Source organism: Mchenga conophoros, linkage group LG14 (genome assembly GCF_057382185.1).
Source record: "Mchenga conophoros isolate Kocher_MC1m ecotype Shallow Benthic linkage group LG14, M_conophoros_male_GT1.1, whole genome shotgun sequence".
NCBI lineage: Eukaryota > Metazoa > Chordata > Actinopteri > Cichliformes > Cichlidae > Mchenga > Mchenga conophoros.
In genome coordinates this window covers 34,256,663-34,279,909 of record NC_140539.1, presented here as the reverse complement: position 1 = coordinate 34,279,909, position 23,247 = coordinate 34,256,663, and the positions used below count along the sequence as shown (strand labels likewise).

The window sequence follows — 23,247 nt, the reverse complement described above, 5'->3', positions numbered from 1 at the left end:
TGTTATGGCTGTGCAGATTGTCCTACATATGGCAGAGGGCCTGATGCAACTTAAGTGATGTGCAGCCATGGGTGTCTTGATTTGAACCCACTGACTCTGAGCCAAGTCCCCATCGCCCAGGATCTCTCACCGAGAAAAACTGACTAAATATGTGATGAGCAGAGCTGCAAGAGGACTCGGGTGCACAAACACACACCCACACGCAGACACATTTCCAGTTGCAAAAAAGAAAAAAAGACAACTCTGCTCACTTTGGATAATTAGGGCGCGCGCAGAGCCTCGGAGACAAAGCCTGGCATCGTGAGAACAAGGCTCGCCTGATGAGGCCTCTCTATTTAAATCCTCAGGATGAGCCGCGAGTGTGTCTGTCGATGGAATCGCTCCAGGAGACATGCACAAGCTTGGAGGAAGAATCAGCCAAGAATCAGGCAGTGAAAAGAAAGACGGAGAGACAGACGGAGACAGAAAAGTCTAGATGAACCGAGTGGCAGGAAGGTATCTTTGAGGAAATGAAAGGTTAGAGATTAAGGGCTTAGATTCAATCAGACATACCTTCCTACTGTTAGCCATAGAGCAGACTTCAGTGTTGAGCGAACGCCACTGATATTACACACAGGTGACTCACTGTTTTCTGTGCCACTTTGAAGTCAGTTTGCCTCTGCAGGGTGTGGAAATGAGGGTCTCACTGTGTGGGCGAGTGAAATCAGTGAGCGTATGAGTGTGTGTTGGGACAGGGTTTCTGGGATTAGTACCGTTCCCTTTGCAGATCTATAAGCACCCAGTGTTTCTTGTCACTAAGAGGATTCTTGGGATACGGGGCTGTCCCAACAATTGAAAGCAAGGTTTTAGGTGCTAATCTACAAATTCAAGGGCGGGTGAGGCTGATGCTCTGCTGATGGAGCACATGTCACCGCCTTCACCTTGACTGACATGGCTGAACGTGGAGGTCAAAAAGGCAATCTTTACAGCTTACAGAGCAAAGAAAAGCACCAGCCTATGGAAGGCTTTAACTGTGCTCCACCACCCACTATGTTATATTGACAGATCATTATCAAATGCAAATGCTCCCAGATAAAACATTGCCAGCAGTCTTTGTCCTTATTTCTGCTGGGCATCGAGATCCCCTCTGTATGGTAAGGACACCCTGGGTTGTCTCAGGCTATTCAAGGACACACAAAAGGCCTTCATAGGAAATCATTCAAGCCTGCTAACCGACAGCTCCATAGCTCCCGCCCCAACAATCACAACCAAGTGGGGGCAGTCATTCACATGCAATTGTTCACTATCAGCCCATATCCAGAGCAAATACACTTGAAAGCACACTTTAATATCAGCTTGCCTATAAGCACGCACACAGGCTTTGGCTTATGAGAAAACATTGTTGAAAGAGGAAAAAAATCTTCTCTCGATTACCTCTGCTCGTCCATTCCTCTAAGGCTATTCTGACTAATGCATGTTTGTAAACAGAGTTTTGCCAAAGTCACTCTACTAGCATGAGTTAGCACTGCTGTCTCTTCCATACAAGTTCTGTCTTGCCTTGAGCTTAGAAACATGATGATGTATCTGATGCTACAGGCCAGCTTGAAGGAAAACACTAACATTTTTTAATGACAGGCACAAAAATGTGATGTGGTGTTGCATAACACTACATTTTACACTGTGTGCGTTGTGATAATCACTGTTTGCTAAGTAAGTAGAGAATAAAATGTACTGAATGTAATAGCTGTTCCTGATATTCTGTATTCTATTAATCCAGTGGGAGCTATATTGGCGAATGCCTGTGTGTGATGTAATTCTCTGGGTAAACCTGCTTCTCATTTCCAAATTATCTCCAGAAAAGATGCAGCTGTTCACTCATGATTCTCCACAAGTGAGTGACATTTAAATAAAAACCCAGATTCTTGTTTTTTGGATCTGAAATGAAACGGTCAAAAAACAAAACAAAACACACACACACACAAAAAAACAAACCTCACTGCAGTAAACCCTGCAATACAGAGATGGCCAGATGAGAAAGCTAACCTACAGCTGAAGAAACAAAAGCTCACAATCTGCCACTCTCACAGGTATTCAACAAAACTAAACTGTTTGCACAGCTGAAGTCAGCAGGCTACTCCCGAAACACGAAAAAGGCGGAATTACAAAATGAGAGAGCAGTTTGGCAATCACAGCAGAAACAAAATGAGGAACAACGGAAGGTGAATACTGGATAAAAGGGGAAAACCATGTCTGACAAATGGTCAGTGTGATTCTTAGAAGCTTGACAATCACAACTGAAAAGAAATGAGGAACAATGGAAGGTGAGTATTGGATGAGAGGGGCAACAACCATGTCTGAGCAACAGTGAGTGATTCTTAGAAGCTCTCAGTGGCTTCAGCTACCTTAGCTGTGCGTCCACAACCTCATTAGCATTGCCCAATCTCCACACACCAGCGACTCCACTAGCAAACAAAAGCAGCAGTGAAAAGGAGGAAGATGGCTGCTTGGTTCAAACTACTGATATTTATATTGAAAGGGCAAAACAGCTTGACTTCATTATTGTGTCTGTTTAGATACACCTCAGTGTTCAACTCAATTCTTAGAAAAAAGCTAACCTTTGTGAATATGTATTTTACCTTAATAAATTGAGCTGTGAGCTGATGTTGATCCTGAATAGTCAGATCATAAATTGAATAAATACATTGTAAAATATTTATCCCTTGGGGTTTGTCATCTTATTTCTTCAGCTCTAAGGCATTTTTATTTCTGTTTTACCTAACAGCAGCATAGTTTGGTTCAATATCAAATCTTTTTCTTTGTGAAGAAAGTGTATTTGCAAAGAAGGCAGGTGCAAAAACAAATATGAATATCCATATTCTGTCCATGCAGTGTTTTACTGCAATAATCCAACAAAGAAAAAAGGCCCGTCCTCCAGGACACCCATCGATTAAACCACAGGAATCCTCAGCATGTGCATTACAGTCAAGATGCAGAGCAGCTTCCATAAATTTCTGAATTTAATCTGGGTGACTGATCAGGAAATTCATTGATTTCATCCATTAATCATCTCAGGAGAGTCTGTCCTGTATCGATCAGCACGTCCGTGTGGTTAGTAAGGCTGACTGAGGAGGCAATCATTGCAGAGGGGAGAGGTCTTTGTAGAGTGTGCAGCAGCATAGATTTTGTTGGGGACATAATAACCATTATTTCCCCACACACAATGCCAGCCAATACCGCCTCAAAATGGCCGAGGTTTTTTTTGGGGGTCGCAAATACAGGAGAGAGAAACATTCCCTGCTAAATACAAGTGCCAGGAAAATATAACTCGTTAAAATGTTTTGTCATGGCTGCTTCCACAGTAAGCAGCAATACTTATGCTTTAACCTCTGAGGGGGAGGAGGGTGGTGGGGCTGTTTGCTGTGAAAATGGGTGCATTGTTATCCACTGACACACACGTCTGACACTGCAGGCATCACAGTTTTGGTGAGCCAGCAGGAAAATAGGACATCACGTAGATAAGTGTGCAAGTGTGAGAGCGTGAGTGCTTGAACAAGGAGACCAACAATTGGACCATTTGTGTCAAACATATCAACTACTGAGAGGTAATTCAGTGCTTCTAAATATATTATCCACTCTATAGAGCAGGAACTCAAGTCTGCTATAAAAGGTGGACATCCTGTTGACACAGGAAAAGCTACAATTAAAATAGACTGCATAGGTAAAAGGATACCCCTTTCTGTAATATCGTCTATACATTCATGACGTACAGCAGGCTGCATGACTGTGTGTGATCCAGTGCAGAGGTTCTATGTTTCCCTAAATGCCTGACTAAGCACCAATTGTCTTTCGTTTGATCTCTGCACCAAATCCTGCTATAGTTCTCGTTATAGGACATTTGAGCCCCACGCTGGTCAACTCGCCAATAAACTGCAATCAGTGCATCAGAATGAATTAAAGGAAGTAAACTGAGTAATATTTAAGTAGTTTTAATATGTATGAACACAAGGCGAAGCATTTGCAACTATAAAAAAAGCAGGTAACAAAGATTTCATAAACCCTTTCCTCCCTGCTGAATTCATTCCGCTACCTGTGGGAATCCGAGTGTGGAAGAGAAAAAGTCTTATCAGTATATTTCACATCAACCAAGGTAACATAGTGTATTCATTAGAAGATCGGCAAAGCTTAGCCGTAAGTACCTCATGTGAGGACAGGGCAAAATAATCAGCTTTTGCTTGAGGCTACCACATTGGTCTTTGGATCTTAGACTAACCTGGTAGGCCTACACAGTAAATCAGGAAACATTTCTTCTCACATACCTCAATGTAGCCGGCCAACGTTGGAACCACAATGCCCAAAATAAGGACAGATATCGCTGGGACCGAACCCATCTTCCAGGATCTCGGATAATGCTACTGTAAATAACTTATATCCTGTGAGCTATTTCTGTAAGGTGACCTCCGAGAGAATAAAGACCAAATCAAGTCCAGGGAACAATCTGATGATCAGACCCCGACGAGCGAGACGAGTCCTGCTTCGCTTGTTTTGTTACCCGAGCTCGACAGAAAACGTTGGAGGGGGGGCTGACTGTCGCTCTCCTCTGGAAATGTGGATTGTGTGTCTGTGGCGCGGCTGATCTGCCCCTGCTGCCTCCTCCCTCCCCTGGTTCCTCTGATCCAGAGCAGTGCGCACTGCGCCATCAGGCGGCTAGCGCGCAAACACCATCCACCCAAAAATATAAAGCACATTAGAATTAACAGCTGACGCAAAATATTGGGACACTTATTGGAGGAATAATGTCATTTACTAAATGAAATATACCTAACTATATTTATCTGCAGTAAGCTGTGGGCTATAAGACTTCTTCACTTAAAGACGAACTTTTTTTTCAGACAGTGAGCTTTTGTGCCAACGTTTCCGGAAACGAGGAATATGGGCGAGTTTCTTTTTCATGTGTCACTTAAAGTCAGTACCGCTGCATTTTTATAATAATAAATGTATACATAAAATTTATGAACACAACATGAAAGGTAGCAGCATTACTGGTCACAACCACTTGGCTTGTACTTTATTCGTCTTAAAAGCTTGAGCAGAATCCCGAAGCATAATTTTAACCCATCTGAATCTTCAGGTTTGCATTACTATTACTGCACCACATATGTGGAGTACAGTTGGCTTTAAAATGTTTACATAATAATAATAATAATTTGACATAATCTCTACACACATTCTTTTACACACATTTACTGACATACTGATGCCAATGATTTAATATTTTTAACAGATTAGTGGAATAAGCTTTTACATACTTAACTAAAAGAAAACAATGCAACAATACTACACATATATACGGTGTATATAATGCATATATAATTTGCAAACCTTTGAAACAGATAAAATGAATAACTCTTAGGACCTAAGACCTCCCACACATTTTGATGAATATAAGTGTATAAATAAATTGGGGGCAAACCAACAATTACCTTATAGATAAGAATATCCCAGTGGTTGAATCCACCCAACCCATGCATACAATGTTCAGCGGTGAATAAGAGTTTTAAAACTTGTAACGAACCTCAGTGCGCTTGATAGACGGAAACTAGCATATGTAGGTCTTCCCTGGACACATGCATATAAGTAACATCACTGTAATCAAGTCCAATAATAAACGTGGAAACTACAACGCTCTGTCTTGCCTCAAATGAGAAAAAGGACTTTCTTCTAAAGTAAAACCCAAGTTTCAGTTTATATTTCTTGACCAGCTGCTTAATGTGAGGTGTAAACAATAGTGAGTCATCAATTGTAATTTCAAAGTACTTGAACTGAGATACTAACTCAATCTCAGAACCTTGAACTGTAGTAATACATGAAAGGTTCAGTTTTCTAGTTAGATTTCTAATTTAAGAACATCACTTTAGTTTGTTTAGCTTTCTTTTTTAGCTTTTTAAATCAGAAAAGTTATGCTGTAATGTTGTGAATGGGACTGAAGCTGAAAGAGAGCATGGCTAGGAGTACATCATCATATGGCAAACAAATAAACAGTCTTGTACATGTGGAGGTCTGGATGCCAGGTCTATGGAGACATTCAACCTGAAAGCTCTGAAGAAGCTTTCAGGATTCTTTTGGGCATCTCTGTCTTTCCTCAACGGTCCATTTGGCAAAACTTACTCATTTAGGCTGTTAGCTAAACAGAACATGTTCAGGAAAAAGCACTTTTCACTAAAACGATACCCGTTGATACTTGTCTTGTTCATAGTATTTGTATACAAACATAGTGAATAGACTTTGACTATTTTACAAGATTGCAAATGATGTGAGCAGCATGCCTCAGTTTTGAACATAACATCACAGAAGAAAATTAGATTTTCTTTGTTTACATAAGGTAATGATAAACACACAGTCGCACACACATGCAGCTTGGGTGTTTTGTGACTTGAGTTTGTTTTACTAGAGTGTCAGTTCTATTTCTCTCTGATGGTTTATTGAAAAAAGCCTCATGTAAATTAGATTTTTGCTCCAGGCAGCATGCACGGATCGGTTATTAATTTTTATAACATCAGTTGTTAGATGTGTCAGAGCAATTCTAATTTGCATATGTTTAGATTAATTTTGGTATGTGTCAGTTTGATCCCCAGATACCTGAGTAAAAATACATCCAGAAAAAAAGAGAGATAATTAATTTCCTGTTTCGGCTTGCCAGTTAATATAGTCCAATGAGAATGCAACAAATGACATGTTTACTTTGTTGTTGTTGTTTTAAAATTATTTATTTAATAAAAAATTGCTTTGGCTGTATAAAATAAGTTCACTTGAATGTAATGCTACCTGTTAATTAATTAGTTATCTGAAGGCATTCAAAATCCAACGTGAACTGTGGAGTTACATTTCAGAGGTTTAAGGAATTGTCTCAGTATGAAGTAACCAAACTCACAACGAAGTGTCAGTTTCCCCCAGTTAAGTATTTAGTACTCATTCATTACATGAAATCAGCAGGATCTAGTGGGTTTGTGTTGTGGACTTGATGTCAAATATAATCAGACCCATGAAGTCAATCTAGCAGTCATTATAACTTCCTGGGTAGACATTACAAGTAAGATTTAGATCATGGATGTCAAACTCATTTCATACTGTGGGTCACATACACTTTGATTTTAAGTGGCCTGAACCAGTGAATATATATATATATATAAATAACAGATGTGAAAAAACAGGAAGTTTTCTGTGATTTCCCTGTTTATATATTACTCATTTACTTTGGGATAGTATGAATGGCAATGAGGGAAGTGTTTATCAGAAGCCAAAGCTGTAAAACTTATGAAAATACAGTTAAAAGTTAAACATTTATGCCTTGCTTCACATTTCCTAAAGCCAACCTAGTGGACTAAATTGGATTCCGTTCTGGCCACCGGGCTTTATGTTTGACACCCTTGATTTAGATGATTTCTCATTCTTGTTGGCAGATTCTCTTAAGCATACTAGGAAGCATCACCAGGTTTATTCACAGATACTCAGTGTTTCAGTCTGGGTTTCAGCCAAACCACTTGAGGACAGTGAGAAACTCATCTTGAAGTTTCTTGCTTCAGATCAGTTCTAGCCAATCTCCCTGTTGCTGTACTTTTTCGAATAGGTACGAGATGGTTTTCCTCAATAAAAGTCATTTGAATGCTCTTCAAAACACACAAAGCAGGGTTTCACATATCTTTTACAGTCTATTCTGTGCAGCGGCTCCACCATAAAAGGCAAAGTCGTAATATTTTTCTGCAGTGAGGTTATTCCACTGACAATCTTGCTCATATACTTACTCCAGGCTGTTATCTGAATGAGGAGCTCAAGTCTTTCCTAAATTGCTGCATTTCACAATTATGGATGGCCTTCTGTTCAAACACTCAAAGTTCTCTTAATGGTTTTGTAAAACAAACAAACAAAAAATAACAGGAAATGACAAATGGTGGGTGATTGAGCATAGACTGAAGTGCAAGAATCAATGATTGTTTATATTGCACTTGATTGAAGTGATGGCAAATCTACTTTTATAGCAATCAAACAAAGCAACCACTGTGGTGGCCTAATTTCTTGAAGGTTACAAACGTTACTGGATCGCAAACCCAGTAGTATCATACTAGAATAAATAATTTTAATACTGCATTAAAAGCGAGATAAACATGAAAAACCTCTACCAGGAGTATTTGGCTCTCTCTAGTGGAGATCTAAGGGCACTAGCATTACAACTATAAGAGCAATATACATATTCAATCCCTGTAATATTCTGGATACTTATAATTGAGCTATTTATATATATTAGAGCTATTTCTTTTATTATTATTTAACTTTGTACTATATTGTATTATTAAACTTCATTTAATCTGTTACTGTTCTTATTGTTTTGCAGCAACTGTAATCACATAACTTACGTAGGAATAAATAAAGTATTCTGATTCTGCAACATCATTGCAAGAAAAACAGGCATTTCATTGTTCCGGTAATCAGCTTCAAAAGACACTCAGACATTAGTAATAGAATTGTGTGAAACTAAGAATTAGCACATAGAAAAGATACGCTGTTGCAGGTGGACATCGGACCTTTTCAGGCCAAAACAGTAACAACCGGAAGTACCGGAAATAAATCTGTATTACAGCTAAATTGACTTGATGATCGTTACTTTCTACGCGTCCACGACAGGGAATCGACCAGTAGTGCTTCCAGTGGTATTTAAGTCACAACTCCACTCTTTAATAGACATAAAAAATATTTATATGTACAAATAAAGAGATTTATTTGTATATTCCACATATGGATGTGGTAAAAATGTTACCACAACTTTGAAAGGTTGCGAATCGCCTCTGTAGATGTGATTAAATATAATTGGATGACCACAGGGTATAATTTTTTGATTGGCTATAAATGAACTGCTAAAACTGAAATGTTATAACTAGAACGAAAGGAAGTTACAACTATAACATCAGTGTTTATTTTAAAATAATTTATATGTCCTCTGAATACAAAAAACATTTTGTTAAAATAACGTCTTAAACTAACACACCCGCCTGTTCTTAAGTAACTAACTGCCAATCAGAAACCACGAGCTTGCGAGTTACCAGGCAGATTATGTTAATATATGCAATGCGGCCATCTCTGCAGCTACCATTCTGAGGTAAGAACAACTTGTACGTTTTCCAGAAAATTAAAGAAAACCCGGGACTGATTAACGACCCGTTCTGTAGCTCGATCGCTTCGTAGTCTCTCCGTTACTGTACATTAAATGTGCGGATTGTTTAAGCGTAGCTAAATCGGTACAAAATGTATTTTTTTCTGTAGGTCTCTTCAGATGTAGCCGTTGTTGTTAGTCCCACCCAAAATGGAGCCTGTTCTTCCTTGTTCACAGTAGACTTGAAGGGCTGGACTCAACTAGAAATGGGGGACGGGTGGGTCTACCCAAATAATTCAGGCCCTTAGCGCTTCAAAACCAATGTTCCTAAAAAATGTAAAATGTGGTCCATGTCATTCAGCTTGACAAGTTATGTTTGTCTCAAAGTGCGGCCTTACATTGGGACTATATGAGCGTAATGCTAATGTAGCAGTGCAGTATATGCCCGGGTTTCTACAGCACTGGTTTTTGTGGTATGGTCCAGTTGGGACTGAGAACCTGCGGGGTTAAAATAGGGGGGAATTGAATCTAATATTGATTATACCAAGTAGATTTCTGAATTACTTTACCGACACATGATTTTTCACCGTGGTTTTTGTGCCGATGTGCGGTTGTATTTAGACACAGTTTTCCGGGAGGCCTTGCCGGCAAACCGCCTTTTCCCTCGTACCCCCGCTGAGAGTCTTGTGTGTCCTTTCTGTGCACGAAGAAACATGCTGCCTTTATTTTGGCTTGCATGCTCTGTCACCCGAGCGAAACGCTGTCTGGCGAGCCAAAATTTCAGCTTCAAACGGCCTATGGGCTCGTATCTTTTTCCATGTAGCCCAAAAGTGGCTACTGCAGTACTCCATTGTTGCAGCTTCACAGCTACTAATACAACGACAAGTATAATATGACATCGATGAAGGTGTGACAGACACCCATTCATAAATATACTTAACAATATTAACATTTCTGTAGAAAAAAAAAACTGCAAAAAATGTAATTCTGAATGCTAGTCTATGATTTTAGACGTCAAACTACCAATGACATGAGCGTCTCCCCTTCTGTATTAGCTATTCTATTTATCGTTATGTTTTGTTATTTTAATTAAAATAACACAAATCCTCTTATCTCTGTGGATTGCAGACACCGTGGCTGTCTAAGGAGGGAAGTTATCGTTGTGGTGAAAGGCCTGGCACCTTGCTGCCATGGAGACCAAGCAGGAACCCTCAGCAGTGTGGAGTCAGACTGTTAACAGTGACTCAAGCAACGGCACACAGGTCCACCGTCTTATTTGATTTGTCTGAACAGCTACAGCAGAGTCATACAAACTGAAAAGATGCAAGATGTGTAATAATAATAATTTAAGCATGTTAACAATTGATCTTTTGCACACACCCACTTTCTGTCAGCTGGCACAGGTGGCTGCTAAATCGTCAATTCACCATTTACTTTTATGGAAAAGAGTGACCCATCTAAATAAATGTTTCCTGCTCATCAAATCGGATGTAATATTGCTGCAGATGGTTCAAAGCTTTTGTGTTATGTATACACATGTTGCAGGTGCATTTTGAAGGTGGCACTGTGGCCCAAATAGTGTACAGTGGGGATCAGGCAGACAGAGGACAGCAGCAGGTGGTTTATACAGCAGATGGAAACTCCTATACCTCGGTAGAGTCTGCAGAGCACACACTGGTCTACATACACCCTGCAGATGGCACTCAGGTAAGATGGGATCTTATTCAGAGGAGAGATATTTTTATCTGACATTTTAGGCATGAACATGCCATGTGTAAGTAGGACGATATTCCCTGTTAGGCAGGCAGTGTTTGGTGTTTAATACAAACAGGACACAATGTGTTGTGTGTTAACTAGGCTCCTGTTTTATGAGAGCGATTCTTCATGACTTATATAAGACAGTTTGCAAAAAATAATAATTATAATTATACTTTGGCCACATTCGATATAGCCAAAGTTTCAAGTAATGTTGTTGTCGTCCAAATATTCTCTATGAGCCAAAGGTTCAGGTATCAGGTATTTTTTTTCATGTCTTGGCTCTGGTGTCAATTTGGACAGATATTCCTAATATGGATAAAACAGACAAACAAGCCAACTGTTTAAAGTTAAAGAAGGTTGAAATAAAAGGAGGGGAACTGGAACTAAAACAGATGGTTTCAGGCAGTGGATGGATGGCGGCCTGTTCACTTAGGTCATGTGCTGACAACATTATTCACTGCAAAGTACCACATACTCACCTCATTGTTCTTTCAGACCGTATTTGCTGATCAGCCACAAGTGGCTTACATTCAGCAGGACGGTACAACTCAACAGGTGAGTTTATCAGCTATTGTCAAATTACCTGCTCTCTTTTGCACCACATTGTTTTTAGAGAACCCTTAACCAATTAAATGTCGTTTATAGGTCACAGTGCTACTGCCTGGCGGGCAGAACATGAATGCAGCCAATCTGCATGTTCTCAGTAATGTAGCAGATGCGCCACAAGCTATCCTGGAGCCGGTTTCCCAGGTGAGGATGCATTGTTTGTGTGGAGCTGTTTAGCTTTTCAAACAAGTAAATAGCCTTTGTCTGCTTTTGTTTTTAACATCCATTCAGGTACAAAGTAGGGAAACACAAGCACAAACTGTTTCATGAATGATGAGCTTCATCTTTCTAATTGACAAATTCAAGCAGAAACATTATTTTGTAATTCCATTACCAGTTATTGCTGTAACCAGATGCATGCAGTCTTTCTTTTTCTACTGACATACTGCACTGCATAAATAATGACATATGATAGATTAGCAACAAAAATCATCCTGAGAAATCTCACTAGCTAACATTTTCATTTCAGCATCAGTCCCTCAAAAAGAATATAGAAAAATGTTTCCTGACTTTAAAATGACTACGTGATCAAAGAATGTTGTTACATTGTTTGGAATCCCCCCTCCACCCCTCCCACAGGAGCAGTTGTCTGTGTCCAATTCTCTCACCTCCATGGGTGACATCGCAGACCCTCCTTCTAGTCCTCTTGGGGCCACAGACTCAACAGACGATTCTGATGAAGATGAGGATGAAGACTCTGAGATGGACGACTGGGAACTGCATCAGCCTCAATCATTTAACCCTCACAACCTCTGTAAGTTAAGTGTTGTCAATAAAAGTCCAATGTTATGGTTATGCTTCCTCATACGGGTTGCCAAAATGCCTTTTTAGATTTTAGTGAAAGTGAGTTTCCTTAAAATGTTTTCAGTTAGATTTTTTTATACCTATTGGTGGTGACTTTGCTCTTTTATTGTGTTCTGTCAGGGTGCGAGGAGTGTAATATTGCAAACCCCTCAGTTTGTCTGAAGCACGGTCCTCTCCACCCCATCCCCAACCGGCCGGTGATGTCCAAAGCAAGAGCCAGTCTTCCTCTGGTCCTGTACATTGACCGCTTCCTGGGCGGAGTGTTTTCTAAGAGACGCATCCCAAAGCGCACACAATTTGGTCCTGTGGAGGGGCCACTGGTTCCACAGAGCGAGTTGCAGGACCACTACATTCACTTGAAAGTAAGTAATTGCTGCACAGCACTGATATTTACAATATTTATTTAATTGTATTTTCTTGCACTGTTCTATGGAAGAAAAAAATGTAAGTGAGAATTCTGGGAAAATACAGGATACCACAAAGTTTTTATGTCTATATAAACAGCTCCTAAGCAGAGATTTAAACTGGATTGGTGATCTGTCTTTCTTTTTTTTACTAAGGTGTGTCTGCTGGATGCAGAGAAGGATGGAGAGAAGTCTAATGACATGTGGTTGGACCTTTCTGATGAGGACAGTTGCAACTGGATGATGTTTGTGAGACCTGCTCAGAATCACCTAGAGCAGAACTTGGTGGCCTACCAGTACGGCTCAGAGATATTTTACACAACTATCAAGAATATCCAACCCAAGCAAGAGCTAAAGGTCAGTGTTGTTCAGAGCAGAATGCATTCATTTGAGTTTGATTTAAATGCTTTAAGAGGCCGCAAACCAGAACTAATAGAGTGTGAAAAACATGAAGGATATCTAAAGAAACCACTGGAGTCTGTCTTTTTAATGAGATTTTCCATTGCAGGTCTGGTATGCAGCATCATATGCAGAGTTTGTAAATCAAAAAATTCATGATGTTACAGAAGAAGAGAGAAAAGGTTTGTCTCAGCACTCCGTCCTTACTGTTCTTAATATTAACACCATGCCTCTGTCCTGCTTATTTTAATCTGAAGTATTAAACTATCAGAAAGGTGATGTGTTATTGTTTTTGTCGTGGTTCCTTCTGTTTCTCACTTTCTCCTGTTTCTACAGTGCTTCGGGAGCAAGAGAAGAACTGGCCTTGTTATGAGTGTAACCGTCGCTTTGTGAGCTCTGAACAACTGCAGCAACATCTCAATATGCACGATGACAAATTAAACTCTGTTACCAGGTAAAACTTTTTTTTTATCACCTTATCTCAAATTGTTCTTTTTATTTTTAATGCATTCAGCCCCGATCACGTCTTCACTGTTGTTCAAATCGCACAGGTCTAGAGGCCGGGGCCGAGGAAGAGGCAGGAAGAGGTTCGGGACAGGAAGACGACCTGGACGCCCACCTAAATTTATACGTTTGGATCCACCAGTAGATACTGGTGGAGAGAAGACAACAGTAAGTGGCGCATTAATACATGCTGTGTTGATTAATGGAGTAGGTCAAGATTTAACACTGATTCGAGATAATTTAGACAAAGTGATTCTTTGGAAAGTTACAGATTAAGATATTATGAAGCAATCATTTGAAATCCTAATGCATAAAATAGTTGTTTGATGAGAAAAGTCGTTTGTACTTTTGTCTTAGAGCAAAGTAAAAGAACTAAAATGTTAACTCATCAAATCATAACATTAGTCAAAAAATGCTAAATAGGGAAATGATGAGTAGGAAGACTAAATGACAATATCCCCTTTATCTTTTTATTAGGAAATGCTCGAATTGACAGAGAAACCAGTGGAAGACCATGCAGAGGGAGCTCAGAATGGGCTCAAGGTGGTGGAGATAGAGTCAGAAGGGGAGGTCGGGACAGAGACAGAGAGTCAGCTTATACCTCCTGCTGGGGAACCCGTTCCAGAGTCTGTAGCGCCGCCCCCCAGTACAGACCTGCCTATTCCATTAAAGGAGGATCCGGCACAGAGTGTCCAATCAGATGCTCATCTCACATCGCAAGACATGCGTCGTGCCAAGAGAATACGGGTAAAACTGGAGATTCTGTCTGCTTAAAGGCAACATTTACCTTTTCATTTAGCTTATGTGGTGCCATAGTGCCCATGCTTGCTTTACAACAGTGTGTCTCTCTTCCTCAATGCCTGCTTCCCTCACAGATGGATGTGCAGGTAGGTGGAACCTGGAGGATGACTGAAAAACACAAGGTTCAGGGATTCCTTTTGTCATTTTCCATAGTTTAATGTTTTTCTCAGGAGATACCCTCCTCTGACACACTCCACTGCATCTGTCAGCCTCTTTGTGTGTCTTAGCTGATTTCAGAAAACATTGCTGAGGTATCTGCTAGTAGATCTCTGTCTCTCTCTTTTGCAGAATGCAGCGCTGCAGCACCTTTTTATCAGGAAGAGTTTCCGTCCTTTTAAATGCACAAACTGTGGGAAGGCCTTCCGGGACAAAGACAAGCTGGAACAGCACCTGCGAGTCCATGGTCGGGAAGCCTACACCTTTTCCTGCCACATTTGCAGCAAGAGCTTCACGACTGATTCGGCCCTGGATGATCATCTCCTGGTACACACAGAGAATCGCTCCTATTCTTGTCTCCTGTGCCCAGAAACTTTTGAAAGGCTGGACCTCCTCAAAGACCATGTAGGCGTCCATGCTGTGGATGGCTTCTTTGCTTGTCCTACGTGCAAGAAGACATTTAGTGATTTCATCCAGGTTAGTGAAACAGTGATTTTTAAATGAGCTAACAGCTAGCCTTCAGGGCTAACAGAATTTGTTGGACATGACCTTAGCTAACATGTGACATTTTAGCTGACCAACAGTTGTACAGCTCTGACCTTGTACCTGAAATATTTTTCTGTTCTTGTTTAAAAAAGTCTTTTGTCATACAAGGTAAGATGGAAAAAAAAAATCAGACTCCACCTGCTTTTAACTTTGGCTACAGTTCCTACGACTTGCTCCTGCTAGAATTTTATTTTGAAGACAAGGTAGAGAAAGAAGGTTATTTTCACTAAATATTCGCTCCCACGGTGTGTGCATGTGTGTGAATGCTAGATTTAAAAAGATAAAAGTGCTGTATGGATGTTTGACTGAATAGAGATTGACAGACCACGTGACTTTCGTGCATTGCATGCCGGGAACTCGTGGCAAAACAATCAAAGTACCGCATCAAATGCAAGCATTTGCAGCACCGCAAAACGTTCTTTCTCCGGTTCCAATAAATTCTTGCTTTTTCTTTGCCCCCCAAAAAGTCATGTACAAAACGAAGGAGAACAATGCCGGTCCGTACAAAGACGGCAAGTGTTTTGAGTGCTCAAATTATGTAGAAAGGTGCTATATAAGTTTCATTCCAGTTACCTGAGCCCATTTTAGGCGTGAAATCTGTGGTTTTGTCTGTGCTTTCACACTCAGACCTCATCACTGGTGATTTTCTTCGACAGGAAGGTCAGGTCAGTTTGACAGAGAATTTCATAATTGTTCCTTTACTTGAGTTTGAGGTCCTGAGTGAAATTACAAGGTGTCAGAATGAGACCTTCAGGTATTGATACAAGTGTAGAGCATCCAGAGCAGGTTGTTGCTGCAGAAAGAGAAAACCTTTAAGGGGGCAGTCAAATTTAAATCAGGTACAGCTTTTGGTTTCATGGGCATAGTCACTAAACATGTTGATCGGACCTACTTTCATGTCTATGGTTTGCAAAGAATAAACAAAAAAAAGGTTTATGAATTAAGCCATATTAGTCTATAAAGCTATTTGAAATAGCCTCATGTTTTTTTGTTTTTTAATTCTCCTTACAAGCAGCTCTAAACAGGTGGATTTAAAGCTGAATGTTTTCTTCAAATAGTAGGTCAAGGTTAAAGATGGCCCATTTCCAAGAACATTGATGTTTTTGTGACTAAAACGTTTAATGCTGTTATGAGGTTTCAGATGTCTTTACAGACATAACAACACTCAGTTCCAGACCACAAACTATGCCTTTCTTTAGGTAAAGAAGCACATCCGCTGCTTCCATTCAGAGAAGAACTTCCAGTGCCCAGACTGTGACAAGGCCTTCTGTCGACCTGACAAGCTGCGTTTGCACATGTTGCGCCACTCTGACCGCAAGGACTTCCTGTGCTCAACATGTGGCAAACAGTTCAAGGTAAGATTAAAAGGAACAGCATTGAGAGATAACACTTGATAAGGTTAGTTTATAGTTATGTGTTCTAATCTGACATTTTTTTTTGTCATAATAAGAGAAAAGATAAGCTGCGGGAGCACATGCAGCGGATGCACAATCCTGACAGAGAGGCCAAGAAGGCTGACCGGATCCACCGCTCCAAAACCCTCAAACTAAAGGTCCCCACCACTGACTTTGAGAGCTTCATGTTCAAATGCAGAGTGTGCATGATGGGATTCAGACGCAGAGGAATGCTGGTGAGCTACAACTCACGGAGAGATTTTAACCTGATATTGAATTCCAGTGGTCGTGACTCTTATTCTTCTGGTTACAGGTTAATCATTTGTCCAAGCGTCATCCAGAGATGCGTATTGATGACGTGCCTGAGCTAACGCTGCCAATTATCAAGCCCAACAGGGACTACTTCTGCCAGTACTGTGACAAGGTTTGTTAATCCCCCCCCTTTCTGTCCACAGGGAGCTTGGGGATGGACTGATTTGTTTATTTTAAAGTATAGCCTGTTGTCCATCTATGCATTTATCAAATCGTGGTTGTGGAGGGGCTGGATCCTGTCTGGGTTGTCAGAGGGCAGGTCACATCAGTTTGTTTCTGATGGCAAGTAATCAGCTTTCAGTCTCATATAAATTGAGTTTTTAAACCAAAAACAACAAATTATTGGATAATTCTTCTTTCACTACCAGCAGAGGTGTTTTATGTTCTTAGTTTTCCAATATATCATCGGTTACATGTCTAAATATGTTTGTTTGGCGCTTAATAGGCGTTGCCATGGGAAACAACAACTAAAATAACTTCATGCGTCCACCTCTGTGTCATTTTTAATCACTCTTAACTGGAGCTAACGCCAATAACTACACCTCATTATTGCCTTTGTTTTATCTATGAGTACATGCCAGGTGTACCAATTCCCACTTGGTCAAGCGCCAGATATTAATTGGTGCCAGTTTGTTTGTATTTAGTGTCAAAGGGACCTAAATCTATCAAATGAACTGATCTCTGCAGGTGTACAAGAGTGCCAGTAAGAGAAAAGCTCACATACTGAAAAACCATCCAGGGGCAGAATTGCCTCCCAGCATCCGTAAGTTACGCCCAGCTGCTCCTGGTGAGCCAGACCCTATGTTGAGCACACACACACAGCTGACAGGTACCATTGCTACTGCACCAGTCTGCTGTCCACACTGCTCCAAACAGTACAGCAGCAAGGCAAGTGAAGTTTTATCAAAGAAGAAATTTGTTACCATAGAGATTGTTTGTAGAAATCACAATAAGGTGTGCTTTTTTTTTTCTCTTAGACTAAGATGGTTCAACATATCAGGAAAAAGCATCCAGAGTTTGCTCAGCTAGCCAACACCATCCCGACTACAGCAGTGATCAGTAGCACTCCTGCAGTCATCAGTACAGATGGTACCACAGCGGAGGCTGTAGTGGTAAGAAAAGAAAAAACAAAAACATAAGGAGGATATTGCCTTAACATGGATAAATGAAAAGTTTGCCTATAGGAAATTTCATAATATTCAATGTATGGATTTTCTTTTCTTCACAGACCACAGATCTGTTGACCCAGGCTATGACAGAACTTTCTCAAACACTAACCACAGACTATAGAACAGCTCAGGGGGATTACCAGAGGATCCAGTACATTCCTGTCTCCCAGGCAGGAGGTACTTTGTCCCAGCCACAGCACATTCAACTTCAGGTGGTCCAGGTAGCGCCGGTAAGCATGAAAGTCTAATCTACATTATTTAAAAAGTTCATAGATGCTTAGGAAGCTGATAATCTCGATAGGATGCTGCCTAAAAGAATGCAGGTGTTCCATAAACTGCCAACATGCTGGTGTAAACTCATGTCTAGTTCCAGAAATGAAGCTTATATATGGTTACCTGATCAAAAGAAGAATTTTCTCTCATTATCTAATTAAGTTGACCTTGTTAATTTAAGGGTTCAAACTAGCAATTTTGAAGCTTTTGTTACTTTCTTTGTGGTTTTTGAGTTTGTAATTAGAGCTGCAAAACTACCAGCTACTGTGAAAATTCTGGAAAATTGCTGCTTTTAGTTGTAGTTTTTGCTTCTAAAGAACCTTTCAGTCTTTGTGTGTGAAACTATGCAAGCAAAATAGTTACAGTGTTTGCTATGTATCAGTTATGTATAAGTAATATTATCTGTTTTCCAGGCTTCTTCCCCACATTCCCAGCACCCGACAGTAGATGTGAACCAGCTACACGACCCTCATGGTTACAGTCAGCACCCAATCCAGGTGCAACACATTCAGGTTACTGAGCCCTCAAGCTCTGGACAAGGTGCCACCCAGGTGAACCCACACTGACTCTGGGGATAATTTTAAGCTAGAGTAATTAGTTATTGTATTTGAGGACTCATTTAAAACAGTCGTTTTGAAACTTAAGTGTATTTGGGTAACAAGGTTTCTTTCTGCATATTAGCGAAACCCTGTAAGCACCATAATGTTAATCGCGAATCTCTTTTTCTGATTTTCAGGTTACTGGTCAGCCCCTCAGCCCCACCTCCCAGCAGACTAGTCAGGAGTTGAGCCCTGCCCAACTGACTCCTGTCACTTTAGCCCAGAGCCACACCCTCCAGACAAGCAGCCCCCAGCAGCAGGGGACGGTGCAGCACGCTTACATTCCGGGAAACTGGAACTACCGAGGCTACTGTAAGTACCATAACCAGTCACGTGCCGTATGTTTTGATGCTTCTGTGCTCTGTGATTACCAGTCAAAATCATATATTCCTGTTCTTCCAGCGTCTGAAATCCAGATGATGACACTACCTCATGCACAGTATGTGATAGCTGAGGCTAGCACTCCTGTATCTGGAGTCAGCAGCAACCAGGTGAAAACGGTGAGTGAATTTGATATTTGTTAGATGAAAATGACAGTTGAATTTGGCTTTGTACTACACAATGAGCATATGTTTTTATATTCAGTGCTCCATACTTGAAAGTGTTGCTTAACAGTAGATGATGCTTCATAATTTACAGTTAAAAGCTGGATTACGTAAATATGCGGTAAAAATAGGAGGCGGAAACTTGAAACCTGCTTTTTCCTAGTCAAAGGAAAAAGAAAAAAGATTTATTGTATAACTTGAAATGTTATCATCCCAACAGACACACTACGTGATCTCTGAGGGTCAGACTGAGCTTGAGACGAAACAGACTCTTCCTCAGAGCACAACCCAGACACACACCGAACCACTGGAGCAGCAGCCGACGAATCAGCAAGCTACCACACAGTACATCATCACCACAACCACAAATGGTAGTGGCACCAGTGAAGTTCACATCACTAAGCCCTGAACTGTGCAGTGATGTTACTTTGCAAAGCCAGTGCAGACTCACGGACTAATCCTGCATGTTGTCCACAGCAGCTTGTACGCACATGAATAAACAAATACCTTGTCATGTGATCCTGCCACTGTCACGTGTGTATATACAGAGATGAAATGCATCAACACAGTTTTATGTGTCTGTAAAGTGTTAAATGTTGTGTTGCAAGCTGCCAGAACTTTATGAGAAAAATAAAGTCAGTCGACAGTAAAAAATGTGATGCTTTTATTTTGGACAGATTATAAAAAAAAAAAAAAACCCTAACCTAAATACATGTTTTAAAAAAAGATACTGGGATTGAAACTGCTAATACTTGAGTTATTGAAGTGATGGGAAGCTTCTACAGATTTGATATCCCATTTTGCATATCTGTAATTTTGCACACATTCCTTAAAGTATTTGTAAGAAAAAAAATAAATAAATAAAAAAAGAGAATATGGAATAAATATTCCAAAATGTCAGAAATGAGTCATGGTCCTAACACATTTGTTACATGTTATCTGTTATCCTAGAATATTGTTGCTCATGTCTGGTATGATTTTACTCTGTTGAACTCTGTTACTTTTTGCTATGTGGTTGTTTTTATTTTTACAGTCTGGACTGACTTGATAATCAGAAATTTCCAGTGAGTCATTTCACATTATTTGTCTTTGTTACCATACCTCTGTTTAGTAAAGTAAATACAAACTGTTCCATTCTTTGAAGATACTCTATTGACTTTAGATGCCAGTTGTAATTGTCGTAACTGACACACAGTTCATACCTAAATGATGTTTGGTTTTATAATGCAACGTTCTTGGAGATACAGTTGCTGTTAGACTTTAAATAATCTGGAAATAACCTGGAAACCTTGAACAAGACTGCAGACATGTATTATAACTATGAGGAGCTTTACTCCATCACTCCTGACTCTGAAATCCCAGAGAACCTCCTTTATTTGTAGTGTCTTTCTTATTGAAAAATGATCCAATGAAGACTTTTTACACCACATATTAGAACACAGTTAAATATACACTCAGCAGACACGTTACTAGGCACAATTTTTGGATCCCTTTTGACTCAGATCTGCCTTAATTCTTTATGGGATAAATTTAACAAGGTGGTAGAAACATTCCTCAGAGATTTTGAGCCACATTGACACGATAGCATCACACAGTACAGTGAACCCACTTTCATTTCAAGAAACTAGATTGTGACAATTAGAGTTTTGTGACTTATACTGGTGAAAGCAGCCACCAGGAGATGGTTACATTGTAATATTGTTCAATGTAATATTGTTCAATATTACATTCAGTAAAACAATACATTACAATATAGCAATTAGTACTTGCATTTGTTTTTGCAAATGCAGAGATCAGTCTGCAAAAGACAGCAGCAAAACAGAGAGTAGGAAAGGCTTTATGTGTTTGTTTTACACTTAAAAGACACTTGAATATAAAATTATTTATTTAACATAACATAACCAAGACACAATGATCACTAATAAATAGATGTCACGTGGCATGGAAGATAGACGGAAGACTTATCTTGGCCAGCTTTTATTTCCAGTAAGTCAAAGGTGACCTGAATTAACTGACGATCATCCCATGCCAGCCAATCAAGGATTGTAACACCCTCCGTAAAAATCAAGGGTCCACCTTGAAATGGGGGAAAAAAAAATCTGAAAGAAAAGCATTAACAGAAGGCAACATTAAAACGGCTACCACACATCCTGGCCCTCAAACGAGCCAACCCCCCCCCTACCAAATCCAATTTTCCTTCCCGCACACTGTCAAAAAAATAAAAATAAAATAAAAATCTGTAAAAACAGAAGAAAAAGCCTGATCACCTTCTCTACAAAAACAAAGTGAGTTTATGTTGTGGTTGTTTAGCTTTTCAAGGTGTGTGTGTTACTTTAATTATAAACTGCTTATGTTGCAACAGAATGCTGTTATGTGTATGCAACTCTACATGTATTATAATCCTTTGTATTTGTATTCTTTTTTTTTTTTTTTTAGCTTAAATGTAAACAATAGCAACAAAAAACAACAACTTTAAAATGTCCTTTTGTTTCTCTTTTTTTCCCTCAGAATAAATTCTGACTAGTCTCAATGGTTGAGATGGAGGAGCAAAACGGCAACATGTTAACCCCGACTGCTGAAGTTCCTGTATGAACTGAACAACTCTGAAAATCCAAGGAAAAGCTGCGTGTATTTTATTTAAAGCTCAGATGGAACTTGATGGACAGATGCAGGCTGCATTCAGGACTTTATCACACTGGCATATGAAGAGTGGTACCAAGAGAAAGTGTGCACACACAACATGTCACTTTATGCTTGCTCTTCTCCTAGCCTCTGGTGTCACTTTGCAGCCACTTGTCTTATTATGTCTTATTTGTTGCGATTTAGGGACTGTGCGCATAAGCAGAGGTTTTTGCTTGGGAAGTAACCGTGTTTGTTTTCAGAGGCTTCTCTAACATTTAGTGCTCATGAAATATGTCAAACCTTTTCCTCTACTTGAAGTTAAACAGCTAGGACAGAGAATAGGAGACATCTCCCACTCTGTGTTCTTTAACTGAAACCATAAAACAAGTGGAGTGAGTGAAGGAGCAGGGCTGAATGAGCTGGAGGAAGAGCTGCAGCTGGAGGAGGAGATCAAACTGATGTATGAACAAGACTCTCTGCTGAAAAAGGTGATATAATCAAAACAGATTTTTTGATGTTATAAAAAGGCATTAATCAAATGCATGGTCTAAAAGTAATGTCTTCAGTAGACATCTTATACACTCTACACTTAGATCCACTTGCCACTCAGTATTACGGTTATGGGCTGGGCCAAGGCTTAAATTATTTCCTGGTAGTATCCAAGGCCTCAGGTGTGGCCAACTTGCCGTACTTCTTAGGCACCTTTTTCATTGCACCTTTCTGCAACTCTGATAGTTGTCTAACTTCCCTCCGTGCTACCTTGATCTTGGCCTCTAGTCTCCTTCTCCATGGAGGGTACTGCTCCTTGTGGCTATCAGTGATGGGAATAACCGCGTTACAAGTAACTCAGTCACTCAAAGGGAATAAAACTTTCATCTTTACGTCATGGGGAGGTCCAAAGAAGGCACTCTTTTATTTATCTTTCTGTGTGACAGCCAAAAAAAAGCCCTCTTAGCAACAACAGACGAAACTATAGAAAAGGTTCCTAATTGCACAATTAGCACAAATAACACATCTAAACATATAAATTAATCAACAAAACATGAATTACTATTTATTTCTTATTTCTTAATATTTCAACTACTAATTGTTTCAACCTTAAATATCTAATAAAATGAAATGAAATGCGAGAGTTGCCTATGACGGCAGCAACATACTTACTTTAAGACATCAAAAATCAGACATCATATTAATATCATATATTAATACAAAATTAATTTTGTATTAATATCAG

General features: G+C 39.9%; 2 protein-coding genes across 10 annotated transcripts in view; one reads left to right on the top strand and one right to left on the bottom strand.

The window, feature by feature from the left end:
- Positions 1–4,608, bottom strand: part of aplp2 (amyloid beta (A4) precursor-like protein 2) — a 53,386-nt gene extending 48,778 nt beyond the window's left edge. For 6 of the 7 annotated variants that reach the window (XM_085244089.1, XM_085244094.1, XM_085244090.1 and 3 more), the window contains exon 1: positions 4,296–4,607. In XM_085244089.1, the coding sequence (XP_085100215.1) occupies positions 4,296–4,367 (72 nt within the window). In that variant the 5' untranslated portion in view covers positions 4,368–4,607. Of the gene's footprint in view, positions 1–4,295 lie in introns of all 7 variants that reach the window. The other variant, XM_085244096.1, reaches the window with a different exon arrangement.
- A 4,298-nt stretch (positions 4,609–8,906) lies between these two features.
- prdm10 (PR domain containing 10) lies at positions 8,907–20,295 on the top strand. 3 transcript variants are annotated; one of them, XM_085244084.1, is made up of 23 exons: positions 8,907–9,127; positions 10,250–10,383; positions 10,667–10,828; positions 11,375–11,434; positions 11,525–11,629; positions 12,065–12,239; positions 12,410–12,651; positions 12,850–13,050; positions 13,202–13,274; positions 13,429–13,546; positions 13,644–13,764; positions 14,074–14,343; positions 14,686–15,030; positions 16,299–16,454; positions 16,550–16,729; positions 16,807–16,917; positions 17,493–17,693; positions 17,783–17,917; positions 18,034–18,204; positions 18,661–18,798; positions 18,984–19,158; positions 19,249–19,346; positions 19,612–20,295. In XM_085244084.1, the coding sequence occupies exons 2-23, from the start codon at positions 10,312–10,314 to the stop codon at positions 19,798–19,800; spliced, it is 3,498 nt and encodes a 1,165-aa protein (XP_085100210.1). In that variant the 5' UTR covers positions 8,907–9,127; positions 10,250–10,311; the 3' UTR covers positions 19,801–20,295. The 3 variants fall into 3 exon arrangements, with proteins under 3 accessions (XP_085100210.1, XP_085100211.1, XP_085100212.1); XM_085244085.1 differs by lacking the exon at positions 8,907–9,127 and adding an exon at positions 9,378–9,398; XM_085244086.1 differs by lacking the exon at positions 8,907–9,127 and adding an exon at positions 9,646–10,028.
- The last annotated feature ends 2,952 nt before the right edge of the window (positions 20,296–23,247 follow it).